Below are 16,820 nucleotides of genomic sequence, written 5' to 3'. Positions count from 1 at the left end.
CAGATTTTCCCAATTATCTTTAAAATGTCTTTTTTTTTTTTTCAATTAGTTTGCTCATATTAGCATCCAAATAAGATTTATACAAGGCATGTATTTTGGGGTCCTCTTATATCTCTTTCAATCTAGAGTGGACCCCCTTCCTTAATTAACATTTTTTGCATCACTGACTTGTCGAGGAAACCAGGTCACTTGTCCTCTGCTGCTGCTGCTGCTGCTGCTGCTAAGTCGCTTCAGTCGTGTCTGACTCTGTGCAACCCCATAGACAGCAGCCCACCAAGCTCCCCCATCCCTGGGATTCTCCAGGCAAGAGTACTGGAGTGGGGTGCCATCGCCTTCTCCGCACTTGTCCTCTAGGATGAGCTATATTCTACATTTGTCTGTATTATCAGTCAGGATATGCCAGGTTATGCTGGGGTAAAGAGCAACTCCAAAATATCATTGGTTTGTGAACTCCCTACAGTCCAGTAGGTTAGGACTCTGGCCTTCCACTGAAGGGTGCCCAGGTTTGGTCCCTGGTCAGGGAACTAAAATTCTGCAAGTGGCGTGATGCAGCAACCCCCACCCTACTCCCAAACTAAATGAAGATTTATCTATCCTTCTATATGTCTACCTCGGATTGACTGAGAGCTCTACTACCTGTTATCATCAGTCTCACTCCCAGACCCAGAATGATGAAGTAGTTACTGTGTAGAAAAACATCACTGCTGGTCATTGTGGGAGAGAGAAAAGAGCTTTGAAAGGTCTATAACCCCCTTGTACCTGTGAAAGCAATCTGATTGGAAAGTCACAGCAGATGTAATTAGTTAAGATAATACTGGAGTAAGGGTCTTTTGGAGAAGGCAATGGCACCCCACTCCAGTACTCTTGCCTGGAAAATCCCATGGGTGGAGGAGCCTGGTAGGCTGAAGTCCATGGGGTCGCTGGGAGTCAGACACGACTGAGCGACTTCACTTTCACTTTTCACTTTCCTGCATTGGAGAGGGAAATGGCAGCCCACTCCAGTGTTCTTGCCTGGAGAATCCCAGGGATGGCAGAGCCTGGTGGGCTGCCATCTATGGGGTCGCACAGAGTCAGACACGACTGAAGCAACTTAGCAGCAGCAGCAAGGGTTTTTAGTTCAACATGATGTTGTCCTTATAAGAAGAGAAGACACAGAAAAATATACGCATTGAGGGAAGATGATACAAAGAAACACAGAAAGAATGGCATATGATGATAGAGGCAGAAACTGGAGCTATGGTGCCACAAGTCAAGGAATACCAAGGATTGCCAGCAACACCAGAAATTAAGAGAAAGGCAAAGAATATAATCTTCTTCAAAAACTCCAATAGAAACAAACCCTGCCAATACCTTTATTTCTGACTTCTAGTCTCCAGAACAGTGAGAGAATAACTTTTTATTGTTTTAAACCACCAAGTTTGTGGTACTGTATTACAGAAGCCATAGGAAACTAATATGGGCTGCACAGATAAAATACTATATTCCAATGCCATTTTTTTTCTGAGTCAATCAATTGTAATAAATGTAGGTTAATGCCTTTCTATTTATTTCCAACATTTTAGAATTGCTTTGTCATTTTAACTTTTGGCTATATTATTTACATTTTTATTTCAAGTTGTATAAAAAGATACATTCAGAGATGTCTTGTATCTCCACACAATGTCCTATCTTGTTTCTTACCTCCTCAAAATGTAAAAAAAACAAATCAAATAATATCAATAATGGTTGCCTTGGGGAAATAAGATTATGTTTCCTAACTCTTCTCTGAAGTCTTCAAATCAAGAGAAAATAAAATTAAAAGAAAAAAAATAAAATGATTTGTCCTACAGGGCCCAACTCAAATTCCATGACCTCAAGGAAATGTTCCCATAAATGTTTTCTCTTTTTTGAACTCGTATGTTGTTTAGTGTCCATATTTTTCATTTAGCCCTTTACATCAATCAGTAAATTTAAAAATTAATGCACTGATAGCCAAAGGGTAGCATGTTAGATGCTGTGGAGTCACAGTGTATGCCAGTTGTTTCCATGTAGTCATGTACTTGGTTAAGCTGTACACTGAAACAAAAGCTTTTTTTTTTTGCAAACGCTTTCTTATGACCTACATGTTGGTCATCACTGCTGTCTGATGAACCAAATTCCTAGAAAATGCTGAAGGGAAAGATAAAACTGAAACAGACTGATACAAATTCCTTTAATAATGACAACTTCATGTTTAAATAAATATACTGTTAAAAAATAGTGCATGGGTATATTATAATTACTAAGAAAGATTTGAGACTGCTACTCCCTCTGCAGAAACACTATGCACAGATGCAAAATGATCAAAGGCTGACACAATAATGAATCTCAAGTAAGTGACGTGGCCATCACGTGCCTGTAAGGGAAAAAATAAATACAGATGATTTAGCAATTCTAGTTAACTGCTAAACAAGCAGTTAGCAGATGAAAGGGTTTGACACAAGAATGATATTATAAGTATATAATGATTTATAAGATATAATGTTCAGAAGAGAAGCCAGCCACATATAACAATATGGCTGTTCTGATATGTAATAGCCAAACATCAGCCTTGGTTTGAGGAAGAATGCAGGTGGAGCAAAAAACTGCACTGTACAATTCTGATTAATTTTTAAAGTATTTTTCATGATAAAAGATTTCATTTGTTGGATGATGCCTCAAAATACACTACCCTAAAACATTATTATACTTTTATATTTATATATTTTCTCTGAAAAGCAATTTGGCAATATATGTAAGAAGCTATAAATATGTCTATAGGCTTCCCTCGTAGCTCAGTTGGTAAAGGATCTGCCTGCAGTGCAGGAGACCTGGGTTCAATTCCTAGGTCAGGAAGATTCCCCTGGAGAAGGAAATGGCAATCCACTCCAGCATTCTTGCCTGGAGAATCCCATGGACAGAGGTGCCTGGCAGGCTACAGTCCATGGGGTCATAAGAGTTGGACACAACTTAGAGGCTAAACTACTGGTACTACTACTACTATAAATATGTCTACACCCATGGACCCAGTATTTCCATTTCTTGAAATTTAATTTTAGAAAATAACTAAAAACATGAACACCATGATAGCAGGAACAGGCATAAGATGTCCCCTGTAGTAGGAGTTATAATGACAGAGGGAGGAAAAAAGAAATCAGTTAACCTCTATCTGAATACATTTAATTTTTAAATCATAATTATGAAGCATTTGATATAACATTAAATAAAAAAAATACAAAGTTTTTCATGTACACTATTGTAACTATGTAACACATGTGGTTGACAATTAGAAGAAAATGAGTACAGCAAAGGCTGTTTTGACAGGGTGCTAAACTATGGGTGATATACTGCCTTCCATTCTCCCCTCGTTGTTGTTGTTTAGCTGCTAAGTCATGTCCAGCTCTTCTTTTGACCCCCATGGACTGTAGCCCGCCAGGCTCCTCTGTCCATGGGATTTCCCAGGCAAGAATACTGCAGTGGGTTGCCATTTTCTTCTCCAGGGGATCTTCCTGACCCAGGGATCGAATCTGCCTTTCCTGCATTGCAGGTGCATTCTTGACCACTGAGCCCCCAGGGAAGGCTCCATTCCCCCTTACTCTTCTCCGAAAGTTCTATGATGCGGCCACCCTCCCTGACACACAATGACTCCTGAAACAAAATCCTTAGCAGACGCTTACTAACCATAATCAATGAAACAATATGGAGAAAAACAGGAAGATAAAATTCAATCTAATTAATCATTTTTCTGTTCCCTACTGGCCTCCTTGGGCTTCCCAGCTGGTGCTAGTGGTAAAGAACCCGAGTGCCATGCAAGCAGACGTAAGAGACACGGGTTTGATCCCTGGGTTGGGAAGATCCCCTGGAGGAGGGCATAGCAACCCACTCTAGTAGTCTTGCCTAGAGAATCCCCATGGACCACGGAGCCTGGCGGGGTCTATAGTCCATAGGGTTGCACAGAGCTGGACACGACTGAAGTGACTTAACACGCACGAATGGCCTCCCCAGTCACTGGGCACGACAACTGGGTGGTAGAGAAGACAATTAATAGGATCCAAACACTACAGAATCTTTTGAAACACTGATTTCATAGCAGCTGCCAGTAAATTGTGAAGAATGAAACTTAACGGACAAGGTACCTCTTTAACCCTTATAGAGAGAAATCTTAATAAGCACTACTACCTTAAACACATTCTCGGTTGTTTAACTGTTTGTGTTTGTTTAAAACCAGGGCCTGACAAGCTGGGGACAGAGGAACTCGTGATGAGGCAGCAGCTTCCCCGGCAGCGGCAGCGGCCATTCATCTCACTTGACAAGCAAAGCCCAGTGGAATGCTGTCAGAAAATGCTGGTTCCCTTTTCACCTCGTCTCTCTTTGGCTTATTTGTTGCTGATCCTATGCTCCAGCTCCCTTATCTGAATCTCCCTGTCCCTTCATGCTTAAATTAACATCCAATTTTGGCATCTCGACCTGTTTTGATTCCTATTCCATAAGGACTACAGAATGAAATGAAAGTAAATAAATACTTCAAAATAAATGAACAAACAAAATAATAAAAGTGAATTCTGTTTTATCTTGGCTGTCATCCTGTCTATGACAGAAAAGAGCCTAACTTATGAAAGCTATATTTAGATCATAATATTTCTGAGAATAACTGCCTCTATTGGTTGGTCAGACACAGAACCTACAATATTACGAGGGTATTTAGTAATTTTATGATTATGGAGATAGGTTTAAAATTTAAATACATTGTGCTGGCCAAAGATAATGTATATATCTTCAAAGTATATTTACTTACCAAAATTTCTTCATTTTGAAGCTGCCCCTCTGTATGTACTAGATCTAAAACACAAATTTAACAGAATTGAGGTAGGGCTCAAACTGCATCAGGATATATTGAAATTTATTTTCAGCAAAACGTGATATTTGATAAAATTTTAGTTAGACCAGATATACCAGTATTTTGGTATATAAAATCCAATATAAAAATAGAGATATTTGATAAAAAGATATAAAAGCTAAACTATATATGAGCTATAAAATATCTCAGTGAGTATAAATAAAAGTAAATATAAATTATAGTAAAGGAATATCAAGTGAAGAATTAATAAAATATGAAAGTCCTTTTAAAGGATCAAGTTACTAACAGTAACTGCAGGCCTGAGAGGCTGTCTCACCATTCTCATGGGTACTGATTAGGGCTCAGTTTCTCACAATGAAGTTTCACTATGATGCTGAGTTATACCACCCATGAATTGATCTTTTCTGGTACCGTGCTTCAGAAAACCTTTACTAGTACCAGTGTGATTTTAGGACAGATTAACTTATTTGGTCATGAGTTAATCATATCAAACATTCTTTTGGAAAGATGAAATATTTCATTGATATAATAATATTCACATTATTGTTATATGGCAGCCTGGATGGGAGGGCAGTTTGGGGGAAAAGGGATGCATGTGTATGTATGGCTGTTCACTTGAAACTACCACAACATTGTTAACCAGCTACACCCCAATAAAAAATAAAAAGTTCTAAAAAAGAAATTCACAACTTAAAAAAATAATATTGATATTATTTAGAAAGTAATTTTACTTATATCAAAATGTGAAAAGTGAAAGTTGCTCAGTTGTGTCCGACTCTTTGCGACCCCATGGACCATACAGTCCATGGAATTCTCCAGGCCAGAATACTGGAGAGGGTAGCCTTTCCCTTCTCCAGGGGCTCTTCCCAACCCAGGGATTGAACCCAGGTCTCCTGCATTGCTGGTGAATTCTTTACCAGCGGAGCCACCAGGGAAGCCCAAGAATACTGGAGTGGGTAGCCCATCCCTTCTCCAGCGGATCTTCCTAACCCAGGAATTGAACCAGGGACTCCTGGTGGATTCTTTACCACCTGAGCTACCAGGGAAGCTCTAATATCAAAACAGTGTACCTAATTTTAAAAGGCAGACAGTACAAAAAGGGAAGTCTCTGGGAAGTAAGATTATGGATGACTTTCTTTCTGTTTCCTAACCTTTCTCTGAGGTAATACAAAATAGCAGTCCCCTGCTTGACCCCGTTTCCTCCAATCCTGTTCCCCAGAGGTAAATATTTAAGTTATTTTTTCTGGAATTATAATATATTTCATGATCCTTTTCTTGATTTATCCATTTTTTACTGACTTTATATTATAGTAGGTGAAAATTTATATCTCTTGGACCAGTATTCTCTTCCTCCTCTTCCTACAAATTTTCCTTCCTGCCATCCTCTCAATTTTGAAATCAATACTTGATGGCTACATCATTGTCTATATGTTATTTACTGCTGAAATAAGTAATAAATTATGACACATTTTCTTTCTTATACAACTCCTCCTCCACTAGAAATTAGTAACTTCTTCTTTCATTTGCTTAGTTTTAATTATGAAAAATTGAAAAATCTCAAATATACATAAAAAAGACAGGATATCACTCTATTTACCCACTGTCTTGAATTCACAATTATTAGCATTTCACCATACTTGGTTTATCTAATTATTTTTGCCAAGGTATTTTAAAGAAAGTTTGAGACATCATGGTATTTCACCTTTAAATATTTGATTATCCATCTCTAAAGAAGAATGTTTTCTTTTGTAACTACAATGCCACTATCATATGACAATTTAAAAATGCTTTAATAATCATATCAGAGATCAGATCAGATCAGATCAGATTAGTCCCTCAGTCGTGTCCGACTCTTTGCAACCCCATGAATCGCAGCATGCCAGGCCTCCCTGTCCATCACTAACTCCCGGAGTTCACTCAGACTCACGTCCATCGAGTCAGTGATGCCATCCAGCCATCTCATCCTCTGCCGTCCCCTTCTCCTCTTGCCCCCAATCCCTCCCCCAGCATCAGAGTCTTTTCCAACGAGTCAACTCTTCGCTTCAGGTGGCCAAAGTACTGGAGTTTCAGCCTTAGCATCATTCCTTCCAAAGAAATCCCAGGGCTGATCTCCTTCAGAATGGACTGGTTGGATCTCCTTGCAGTCAAGGGACTCTCAAGAGTCTTCTCCAACACCACAGTTCAAAAGCATCAATTCTTCGGCGCTCAGCCTTCTTCACAGTCCAACTCTCACATCCATACTTGATCACAGGAAAAACCATAGCCTTGACTAGACGAACCTTTGTTGGCAAAGTAATGTCTCTGCTTTTGAATATGCTATCTAGGTTGGTCGTAACTTTCCTTCCAAAGAGTAAGTGTCTTTTAATTTCATGGCTGCAGTCACCATCTGCAGTGATTTTGGAGCCCAGAAAAATAAAGTCTGACACTGTTTCCCCATCTATTTCCCATGAAGTAATGGGACCGGATGCCATGATCTTCATTTTCTGAATGTTGAGCTTTAAGCCAACTTTTTCACTCTCCACTTTCACTTCCATCAAGAGGCTTTTTAGTTCCTCTTCACTTTCTGCCATAAGGGTGGTGTCATCTGCATATCTGAGGTTATTGATATTTCTCCTGGCAATCTTGATTCCAGTTTGTGTTTCTTCCAGTCCAGCGTTTCTCATGATGTACTCTGCATAGAAGTTAAATAAACAGGGTGACAATATACAGCCTTGATGAACTCCTTTTCCTATTTGGAACCAGTCTGTTGTTCCATGTCCAGTTCTAACTGTTGCTTCCTGACCTGCATACAAATTTCTCAAGAGGCAGATCAGGTGGTCTGGTATTCCCATCTCTTTCAGAATTTTCCACAGTTTATTGTGATCCACACAGTCAAAGGCTTTGGCATAGTCAATAAAGCAGAAATAGATGTTTTTCTGGAACTCTCTTGCTTTTTCCATGATCCAGCGGATGTTGGCAATTTGATCTCTGGTTCCTCTGCCTTTTCTAAAACCAGCTTGAACATGGGCAAGTTCACGGTTCACATATTGCTGAAGCCTGGCTTGGAGAATTTTGAGCATTACTTTACTAGCGTGTGAGATGAGTGCAATTGTGCTGTAGTTTGAGCATTCTTTGGCATTGCCTTTCTTTGGGATTGGAATGAAAACTGACCTTTCCCAGTCCTGTGGCCACTGCTGAGTTTTCCAAATTTGCTGGCATATTGAGTGCAGCACTTTCACAGCATCATCTTTCAGGATTTGGAATAGCTCAACTGGAATTTCATCACCTCCACTAGCTTTGTTCATAGTGATGCTTTCTAAGGCCCACTTGACTTCACATTCCAGGATGTCTGGCTCTAGGTCAGTAATCACACCATCGTGATTATCTGGGTCATGAAGATCTGTTTTGTACAGTTCTTCTGTGTATTCTTGCCATCTCTTCTTAATATCTTCTGCTTCTGTTAGGTCCATACCATTTCTGTCCTTTATCGAGCCCATCTTTGCATGAAATGTTCCTTTGGTATCTCTGATTTCTTGTAGAGATCCCTAGTCTTTCCCATTCTGTTGTTTAATATCATATACCTAGTATATATTTAAAGGTCCCCATGCGTGCCTGCTCAGTCACTCAGTTGTTTTCGATACTTCACAACCCCACGGACTGTAGCCTGCTAGGCTCCTCTGTCCATGGAATTTTCCAAGCAAGAATACTGGAGTGGGTTGCTATTTCCTACCCCATCAAAGGTCCCCATTGTCCCCTTAAATGTCTTTTTATGGTTGGTTTATTCAAACCAGAATTAAGCCTCTTTTAATCTTGAACTTCTTTGTCTCCCACACACACATTTTCCCCCCACACCATTGACTTACTGAAGAGACCACGTCAGTTGTATCATAAAATGTCCCACATTTTCTCATAGTGCCCCCTTGTGATTTCATTTGTTTTCTACCCTCTTTTCCTACAGATGGAGTTAGAAGTAAAGGCCTGATTATATCTAGGTCTTTACCATATGTTTGGTGATTTGGGGCTATGTTTTGTTACTTATGAATAGATCACTGGAAAACAGTACATGAGCCAGACTCACTGACTACCAGATTTCCATAGAGTGACCAGGAATGAACTAGCCTTACTCTGTATCCACACATCTTTTGGGACCATTCAGTTTCTCCAAAGATGAATCCTCCAATCTCCTGGCTGGGGCTGTATTTCTGGTTGCTGGGCAGACCATAGGAAGGAGGCCAGAGTTCCCACTATTTATTATATAGGTTTCCACTTCAATCCCCTGTTTTCCACTCCATGTCTCACTCATTCTCTTTACTATGACTGGTCTCCCTGAGTCCTGAGGCTCAACATTCAAAGTTCCTAGTCACTCTTGGGAGTAGTTTGTGGGAGGAAGGTACCTAAAGTCTTTTATACTTTGTAAATAGATGTTCCACCAATCACTTTTCTTGTCCATGCCTCATTCAAACTTTTCATGGTACCTTTGCCTTCAAGTTCCTGAGATTCTATTAGATAAACTTCCTTGCCAGGTACTGAGGTTATAATCTACTCAATTCTGCTACAGAAGTTACTACTCCTCCAACTGTTTCCTTTCTTCCATATATTGACCTCACACATCTGTTCTGAATTCCTGGTTCCCTGTTTATTTTTATTTTTTGCCCCTGTAGGTTTATGACTCATTTTACTCCTTTATTATTATTTTCATGGTATTTTGGGAAGGAACAGATAGACACATGAAGGCAACATGCTGTCTTTTATGAGAGGCTACCAATTCTGCCAATAATATTTAAATAATACCACTAATCAGGAAAGAAGGAAAGATTAAAAACTAATATTTATTGCTTGTCTACCATATGCCAGACACTGTGTTCACAAAAACTTTAAATGGTGATATCATCTCTATTTTTCAGATAAGGATTCTGAAACTCAGAAAAATTAAGTAACATGTTAACAATTACATAACCAGGAAGTGAAGAATCATCTTAGTATTCAAATTTGAGTTTTTCTAGGTTTATCTAAATATGTCACAAGAATCATTCAGGCCACCTTTTTTCACCAAAATGAAGCACAACTGGAAATATAGAGTAAAACACAATTCTCTACCCTCTCATGATCAAAATAATGCTGGTGAACCAAGCACATACCTCTTTCAATCCATTGCTCAAAATCAACTGGCTCTTTAGAAGTACTCTTTTCAATCCTCAAGGTCCGCACTAACATTGTAAATAAACAAAAATAGTGTTAATTATCTCTGTAATTCTATGTTGCTGTCTCTTGATTTCTTCTTCCCTCTGTCTAAGACCGGCAGGCATTAGTGGGAACGCACAAAGTACTGGGATCAGGAAAATCACTCACCGTTTTTCCATAAATCCCTATGGTAAAGTACAGTCTGGGTAACTGTTACAAGTGTTTGCAAGCATATAACACAAAGCTAACAGAGCCTTTTTGAGTTTGGTACCATCTGGTTTGTTTTTGTTTCTTTCTTTTTTTTTTTTGGTACACTGGTAAATAACACTATTAGTGGTCTTGATCATAAAACTTTATGCAGAAACTACTATGTCAGACATATTCATTCACTCTTGACGTCAACCTTAGGAGAAAGGTATTATTAACCTGCTTTAATGCTGAGAAAACAGGCTTAAAGAAATCAGACAACTTACAGAAGTCAAGCAAAATGTTCAATGCTACAGAGCTAGCAGAACTAGAATTCAAAGTTTAGGTCCAACTCCAGAGCCTTCATAATTAATGAGAGAAGAGAGAATGCAACATCTTCCTTCTGCATTGGTTTTCTTTTCTCCTTTACCCCTAAAGCAGTTCCCTTCGCTCCAAATCCATTCTTCTCTGCTCTGCACCCTGAGGGAGGACCCCTGGGGACCGAACCTCCTGGACTTACTTTCCCACTGCCTACTGACTGGATCTGGCCAACGGTAGGGACTGGGAGGAAACTGAAGGGCAGCAGGGAACTGAAAGCAGGTTGTGTTTTCTCTACTCCCTTCCTGCTTCAGTGTCCTGTCTTTGGCAGTGGTTATGCTCCTCCCTGGTTACAGCTCCTATTGGGCAGGGCCCTTTTGTACACGCTCCAGTTCTCCTTGCTGCTGCTGCTAAATCGCTTCAGTCGTGTCCAACTCTGTGCGACCCCACAGACGGCAGCCCACCAGGCTCCCCCGTCCCTGGCATTCTCCAGGCAAGAACACTGGAGTGGGTTGCCATTTCCTTCTCCAGCAAATACTATTTTCCTCCTTTGGCCCAGGGAGGTAATGGCTTACTGCTATAGCCAGTTTCTGGGTGTCTCAGCATCCCTAGCTTGTTCCCTTAACCCAGGCCATAATTCTGTATAAGTGGTCCCATCAATAATGTTTCTTCATTTGAGCCACCTGGGATGTATCCTGTTTCCTACCATGATTTTGCCTGATATACTCTGTCCTTAAAAAAAACATAAAACACGATTAGGATGGAAGATAGTCTTCCATCCTAGTGGAAGACTATCTTCCATCCTAGTTTTAGTGGAAGATATTCTTCCTAAATCCCTCAGAAAATGGCCACATTAATAAAAGAATCAAAGTTACCAAATGTAAATAATCAGGGTTGTCAGATTTTCAGAAAGAATTTGACAGAGAACCCCTAGCCAAAAAAATCTGGAATAAAGATGTGAAGAAACCTAGCGTTCTGGCAAGCTGGCTTCTTAAATTCATCACAGGGTCTTTTGCCAAAGGCTTTCACGTAGAAAACTGCATGGAAATTATTACGTACTTTGGAAGGGTTTCAAATTCGCAGTTTCAGAGAAGCTAACTGTGCTCGAGACAGTTAACCCATACTCTCCACCCATCAACCCCAGCAATAAAACTTGATTCCATGCTGTAAAAAAAATCAGTGTTTTGCCAAAAGTTTACATATGTGCATTCTGCCTATGGAAAAACTGAAAGATGAAAATTAATGAAATGAAATGAAAATATCATGCTTACCAAAGTAACTCTGGATTACAAGCTTTTCAATCCTCACATGCTTGTGAAAACATATAATGAACTCTTGGGGAAACATTCCTGTGGTGGTCCAAAAAGTTTCTGGATTTCTATTGTTAATTTTAAAGAAAAACAGAAAAGAACAGCTAAATGTTTAGAAATGCTTAATCACAAATCCTAGTGAATAAGTACTAAAAAAAAATAAACCACCATTGGATTCTTACAATCCCTTCCTGTTTATTCTGCCTCTAATCTCTCCCCAACTTTAACAATTCTTTACAACCACCAGATATATTCTTTAAAACATGGAATTGATGTCACTCTTGTCTAAAATCTTAGTGATCCCTTATTGCCTATAAATCTAAACTCCTTAGTATGGCATTTAATGATCCTGTACAATCTGGTCCCATCATTAAGTATACTGTCCCCCATCATGATATCATCTCTTATTACTGTAGTCACATTGGACCGATTAAAATTCTGCAAACACGTCATGCAGACTCATGCCTCTGTGGAAGCCTTTCTTCCCTTGCAAAAGTTTATTCACTTTTTGGTCACATCTCTCCAAGCCCACCAAATCACAATCACTTTCTCCCTCCTTTGCACTCACCTCATAAACAGCATCCAGTTTATATTAGCACTTTTTTCACATATTTTTATTACTCCAGCCATGCCTTCTTTAAGTCCATTACTTTCTCTTACCTTTACATCCCCAGCAACTATCACAATGGCTGACCAACAGTAAATACACAACAGATGCTTGTTGAAAAAATATTAAAACATGCACTCAAGTGTTAGTTATATAATATAAAAAAATTATACACACATACACACACACTTACAGTATTGACTATATAAATAATCATTTCTTTAATTATATAAGGTTTTTTACTTCTTTTTTGGAGGTAAAATTTACCTACAGTGAAATTTCTCTTAATGTACAAATGCATTTTGATAAATGTATATGCTTATGTAACCAATACATCAAGGTAAATAATAGCCTAATCAAGATAAAGAACACTTCCATTATGCTAGACATATCCTTTCTCTTTCTCTCCAGACAATCCCTACCTCCCTTAGGCAACCACTGCTCTGAGTCTTATTACCACAGACTATGCTATAATTTGTTTATATATTTTTGTTTGATTTAAAAATATTTATTTATTTATTTATTTTTGGCTGCACTGAGTCTTTGTTGCTGTGCAGGGGCTTTCTCTAGTTGCACTGTATGGGTTTCTCATTGCAGTGGCTTTTCTTGTTGCAGATCATGGGCTCCAGGGTGTGTGGGCCTCAGCAGTTGCTGCATGTGGGCTCAGCAGTTGTGACTTGCAGGCTCCAGAATGCAGGCTCAGTTGTTGTGGTGCATGGGCTTAGTTGCCCCATGGCATATGGGTTCTTCCTGGACCAGGGATTGAACCAGTATCCCCTGAATTGTAAGGTGGATTCTTAACCACTGGACCACCAGGAAAGTCTCCTGCTTGATACTTTTGTTGAATATTTGAATTGTTTTCAGTTTTTTACCATTATGAATAAAACTATAAACATTCTTATACAGGTGTTTTTGTGGAAATGTTTTCATTTCTCTTGGATAATTAGTAGGAGTGGAATTGCTGAGTCATACTGGACATGGAACAACAGACTGGTTCCAAATAGGAAAAGGAGTACGTCAAGGCTATATATTGTCACCCTGCTTATTTAACTTATATGGAGAGTACAATATGAGAAACGCTGGGCTGGAAGAAGCACAAGCTGGAATCAAGATCGCCAGGAGAAATATCAATAACCTCAGATATGCAGATGACACCACCCTTACGGCAGAAAGTGAAGAGGAACTAAAAAGCCTCTTGATGGAAGTGAAAATGGAGAGTGAAAAAGTTGGCTTAAAGCTCAACATTCAGAAAACGAAGATCATGGCATCCGGTCCCATCACTTCATGGGAAATAGATGGGCAAACAGTGGAAAAAGTGTCAGACTTTATTTTTGGGGGCTCCAAAATCACTGCAGATGGTGACTGCAGCCATGAAATTAAAAGACGCTTACTCCTTGGAAGGAAAGTTATGACCAACCTAGATAGCATATTCAAAAGCAGAGACATTACTTTGCTAACAAAGGTCCATCTAGTCAAGGCTATATGGTTTTTCCAGTGGTCAGGTATGGATGTGAGAGTTGGACTGTGAAGAAAGCTGAGTGCTGAAGAATTGATGCTTTTGAACTGTGGTGTTGGAGAAGACTCTTGAGAGTCCCTTAGACTGCAAGGAGATCCAACCAGTCCATCCTAAAGGAGATCAGTCCTGAGTGTTCATTGGAAGGACTGATGCTGAAGCAGAAACTCCAATACTTTGGCCACCTGATGTGAAGAATTGACTCATTGGAAAAGACCCTGATGTTGGGAGGGATTGGGTGCAGGAGGAGAAGAGGACGACAGAGGATGAGATGGCTGGATGGCATCACCGACTTGATGGACGTGAGTTTGAGTGAACTCCAGGAGTTGGTGATGGACAGGGAGGCCTGGCGTGCTGCAATTCATGGGGTCATGAAGAGTCGGACACGACTGAGTGACTGAACTGAACTGATATTTAATTTTATAAGAAAATGTCAGACTTCCAAAGTGGTTATGCCATTTTACATTCCTAACAGAAATGTAAGGGAATTCTAGTTGTTCCACATTCTTGCCAATATTCTGTTGTCAGGCTTCTTAGCTATTCTACTGGATGTGAAATGGTGTCTGACTATGGTATTAATTATGGTATTAATTTGTCACCTGATGACAAATGATGCTAAGCCCGTTTTCATCTGCTTTCTGGTCATTCGTACAGTTTCTTTTGTGAAGTGTCTACTAAGTATTTTCTCATTTTTTTAAAAAGTTCTTTCCACTTTAGAGGGTGGGACAAATGGACAGAGTAGAGAGCTAGACAAAAAAAAAAGGCTGAGCACCAAAGAATTGATGCCTTTGAACTGTGGTGCTGGAGAAGACTCTTGAGAGTCCCCTGGACAGCAAGGAGATCAATCCAGTCAATCCTAAAGGAAATCAATCCTGAATATTCATTGGAGGATTGATGCTGAAGCTGAAGCTTCAATACTTTGGTCACCTGATGCAAAGAGCCAACTCACTGGAAAAGACCCTGATGCTGGGAAAGGTTGAAAGCAGGAGGAGAAGGGGATGACAGATAATGAGATGGTTAGATGGTATCACCTACTCAGTGGACATCAATATGAGCAAACTCCAGGTAATGGTGAAAGACAGGGAAGCCTGGCGTGCTATAGTCCATGCGGGCGCAAAGAGTCAGATGCGACTGAGCGACTGGGTGACTGAACAAGAAGAAGAAGCATGGAAAGATAAACACTATGATATGTAAAATAGATAGCCAGTGGAAATTTGCTGGATGACTCAAGGAGCTCAAACTGGTGACAACCTAGAGGGTTGGGATGGGGTGGGAGGTGGGAGAAAGATTCAACAAGGAGGGGAAATATGTACACCTATGGCTGATTCATGTTGATGTATGGCAGAAATCAACACAATATTGTAAAGCAATTATCCTTCAATTAAAAATAAGTAAACTTAAATGTTCTTTCCACTTTCCACTTTTACTACATATTTGTAGGAGTCCTTTGTCAGACATACGTATTGTGAGCATTTTCTCCCAGGCTTCAGTTTGCCTTTTTATTTTCTTATTTGCGTTTTTCAATGAGTAGTAATCTTACTTTTGGTGAAGTACAGTTTCATTGCCCTTTTATGCTTATAATTTTTGTGTCTTCATTAAGAAATCTTTGCCTACCTCATTGTCACAAAAATACTTTATGTTTTCTTTTATAAGCTTAAACATTTTAGCTTTGAATATAGTTCTATGATCCATATAGAATTAATTTTTGTGTTCAGTATGAGGTAGGGGTTGAGGTTTATTTTTATCCACATGTTTATTCAGTTGTTCCAGCACCACATGTTAAGACTCTTTTTCCTATTAAATTACCTTAGTGTCTTATTCTAAAATTAAAGGACTAGTTATAGGTGTATGTATTTCTGCCCCTCCATTTTATTCCACTGATCTATTTCTATATCCTTAGCCTTTTGTTGAAAATTAATTGACTTTACATGCATGGATCTATTCTGGGCCCTCTAGTCTGTTGCTCTGATCTATATAGATCTATGTTTACTAAAATGCCATGCTGTTTTGATTACTGTGTATTTATCTTGAAATCAGATAATTTCAGGGCTGCAACTTTCTTCTTTTATAAGATGTGACAAGATTATTTTTTCAAGATTAGTTTGCATTTCCATATACATTACTACAAGAACAACAGTCGTTTTACGGAGAAACTGCCATGGTAACAATATTGAGTTTTCCAATCATGAATGTAGTGTATCTTTTAATTTAGTTCTTTAATTTCTCTCAGCAATGTTTTATAGTTTTGAGTGTAAAGGTATTGAGTGTCTTATTAAATTTATTCCTATTTCATGTCTATTTAACTGCTAATATAAATGGAATTTTAAAAAATTTCACTGTCTAAATGTTTCCTGCTAGTATATGGTAATACAATTGATTTTTGTGTATTGACTTAGCTAAATCCACTTATTAGCTCTAGCAGATATTTGTAGATTCCTTAGGGTTATGTAGATTCATATAACATGTGAACAAAGACAATTTTTTTTTAAGTAGTCAACAGCTCCTGTTTTATAAACACACACACAACCCCCTGGAGAAACTGAAACTCAAATAAATATTATAAATAGTTAAAAAGTCTACTTCATTACATATGTAAAGAGGGCTCATTCCAAAACTTATTTTCCTTGTTGCCATCAAGAATAGGAACACTCTTTGGGGAAATACTATAAGGGTGTATTTTGATCATTATCCTCATTATAATATACCTACTAATTTTCTTTTAACATTTTATTTAATTTTAAAGACTACTTTCCATTTACAGTTATTACAAAATATTGGCTATATTACCCATGTTGTACAATATATCCTTGAGCTTACTTTATATCCAATAGTTTGCCCCTCTCTCCTCTCCCAACTGGTAAACACTAGTTT

General features: G+C 38.8%; 1 protein-coding gene across 5 annotated transcripts in view; it reads right to left on the bottom strand.

Moving 5' to 3' along the window:
• Positions 1-16,820, bottom strand: part of IFT25 (intraflagellar transport 25) — a 75,132-nt gene that overhangs the window by 38,914 nt on the left and 19,398 nt on the right. For 3 of the 5 annotated variants that reach the window (XM_061411890.1, XM_061411893.1, XM_061411892.1), the window contains exons 4-7: positions 11,791-11,897; positions 9,973-10,041; positions 4,793-4,836; positions 2,175-2,374 (exon numbers count right to left, since the gene is read on the bottom strand). In XM_061411890.1, the coding sequence (XP_061267874.1) occupies positions 2,261-2,374; positions 4,793-4,836; positions 9,973-10,041; positions 11,791-11,897 (334 nt within the window). In that variant the 3' untranslated portion in view covers positions 2,175-2,260. Of the gene's footprint in view, positions 1-2,174; positions 2,375-4,792; positions 4,837-9,972; positions 10,042-11,790; positions 11,898-16,820 lie in introns of those variants that run through there. The other 2 variants (XM_061411891.1, XM_061411894.1) reach the window with 1 other exon arrangement.

The sequence above is a fragment of the Bos javanicus genome, chromosome 3, assembly GCF_032452875.1.
Source record: "Bos javanicus breed banteng chromosome 3, ARS-OSU_banteng_1.0, whole genome shotgun sequence".
NCBI lineage: Eukaryota > Metazoa > Chordata > Mammalia > Artiodactyla > Bovidae > Bos > Bos javanicus.
This window is presented reverse-complemented; position numbering and strand designations above follow the sequence as displayed.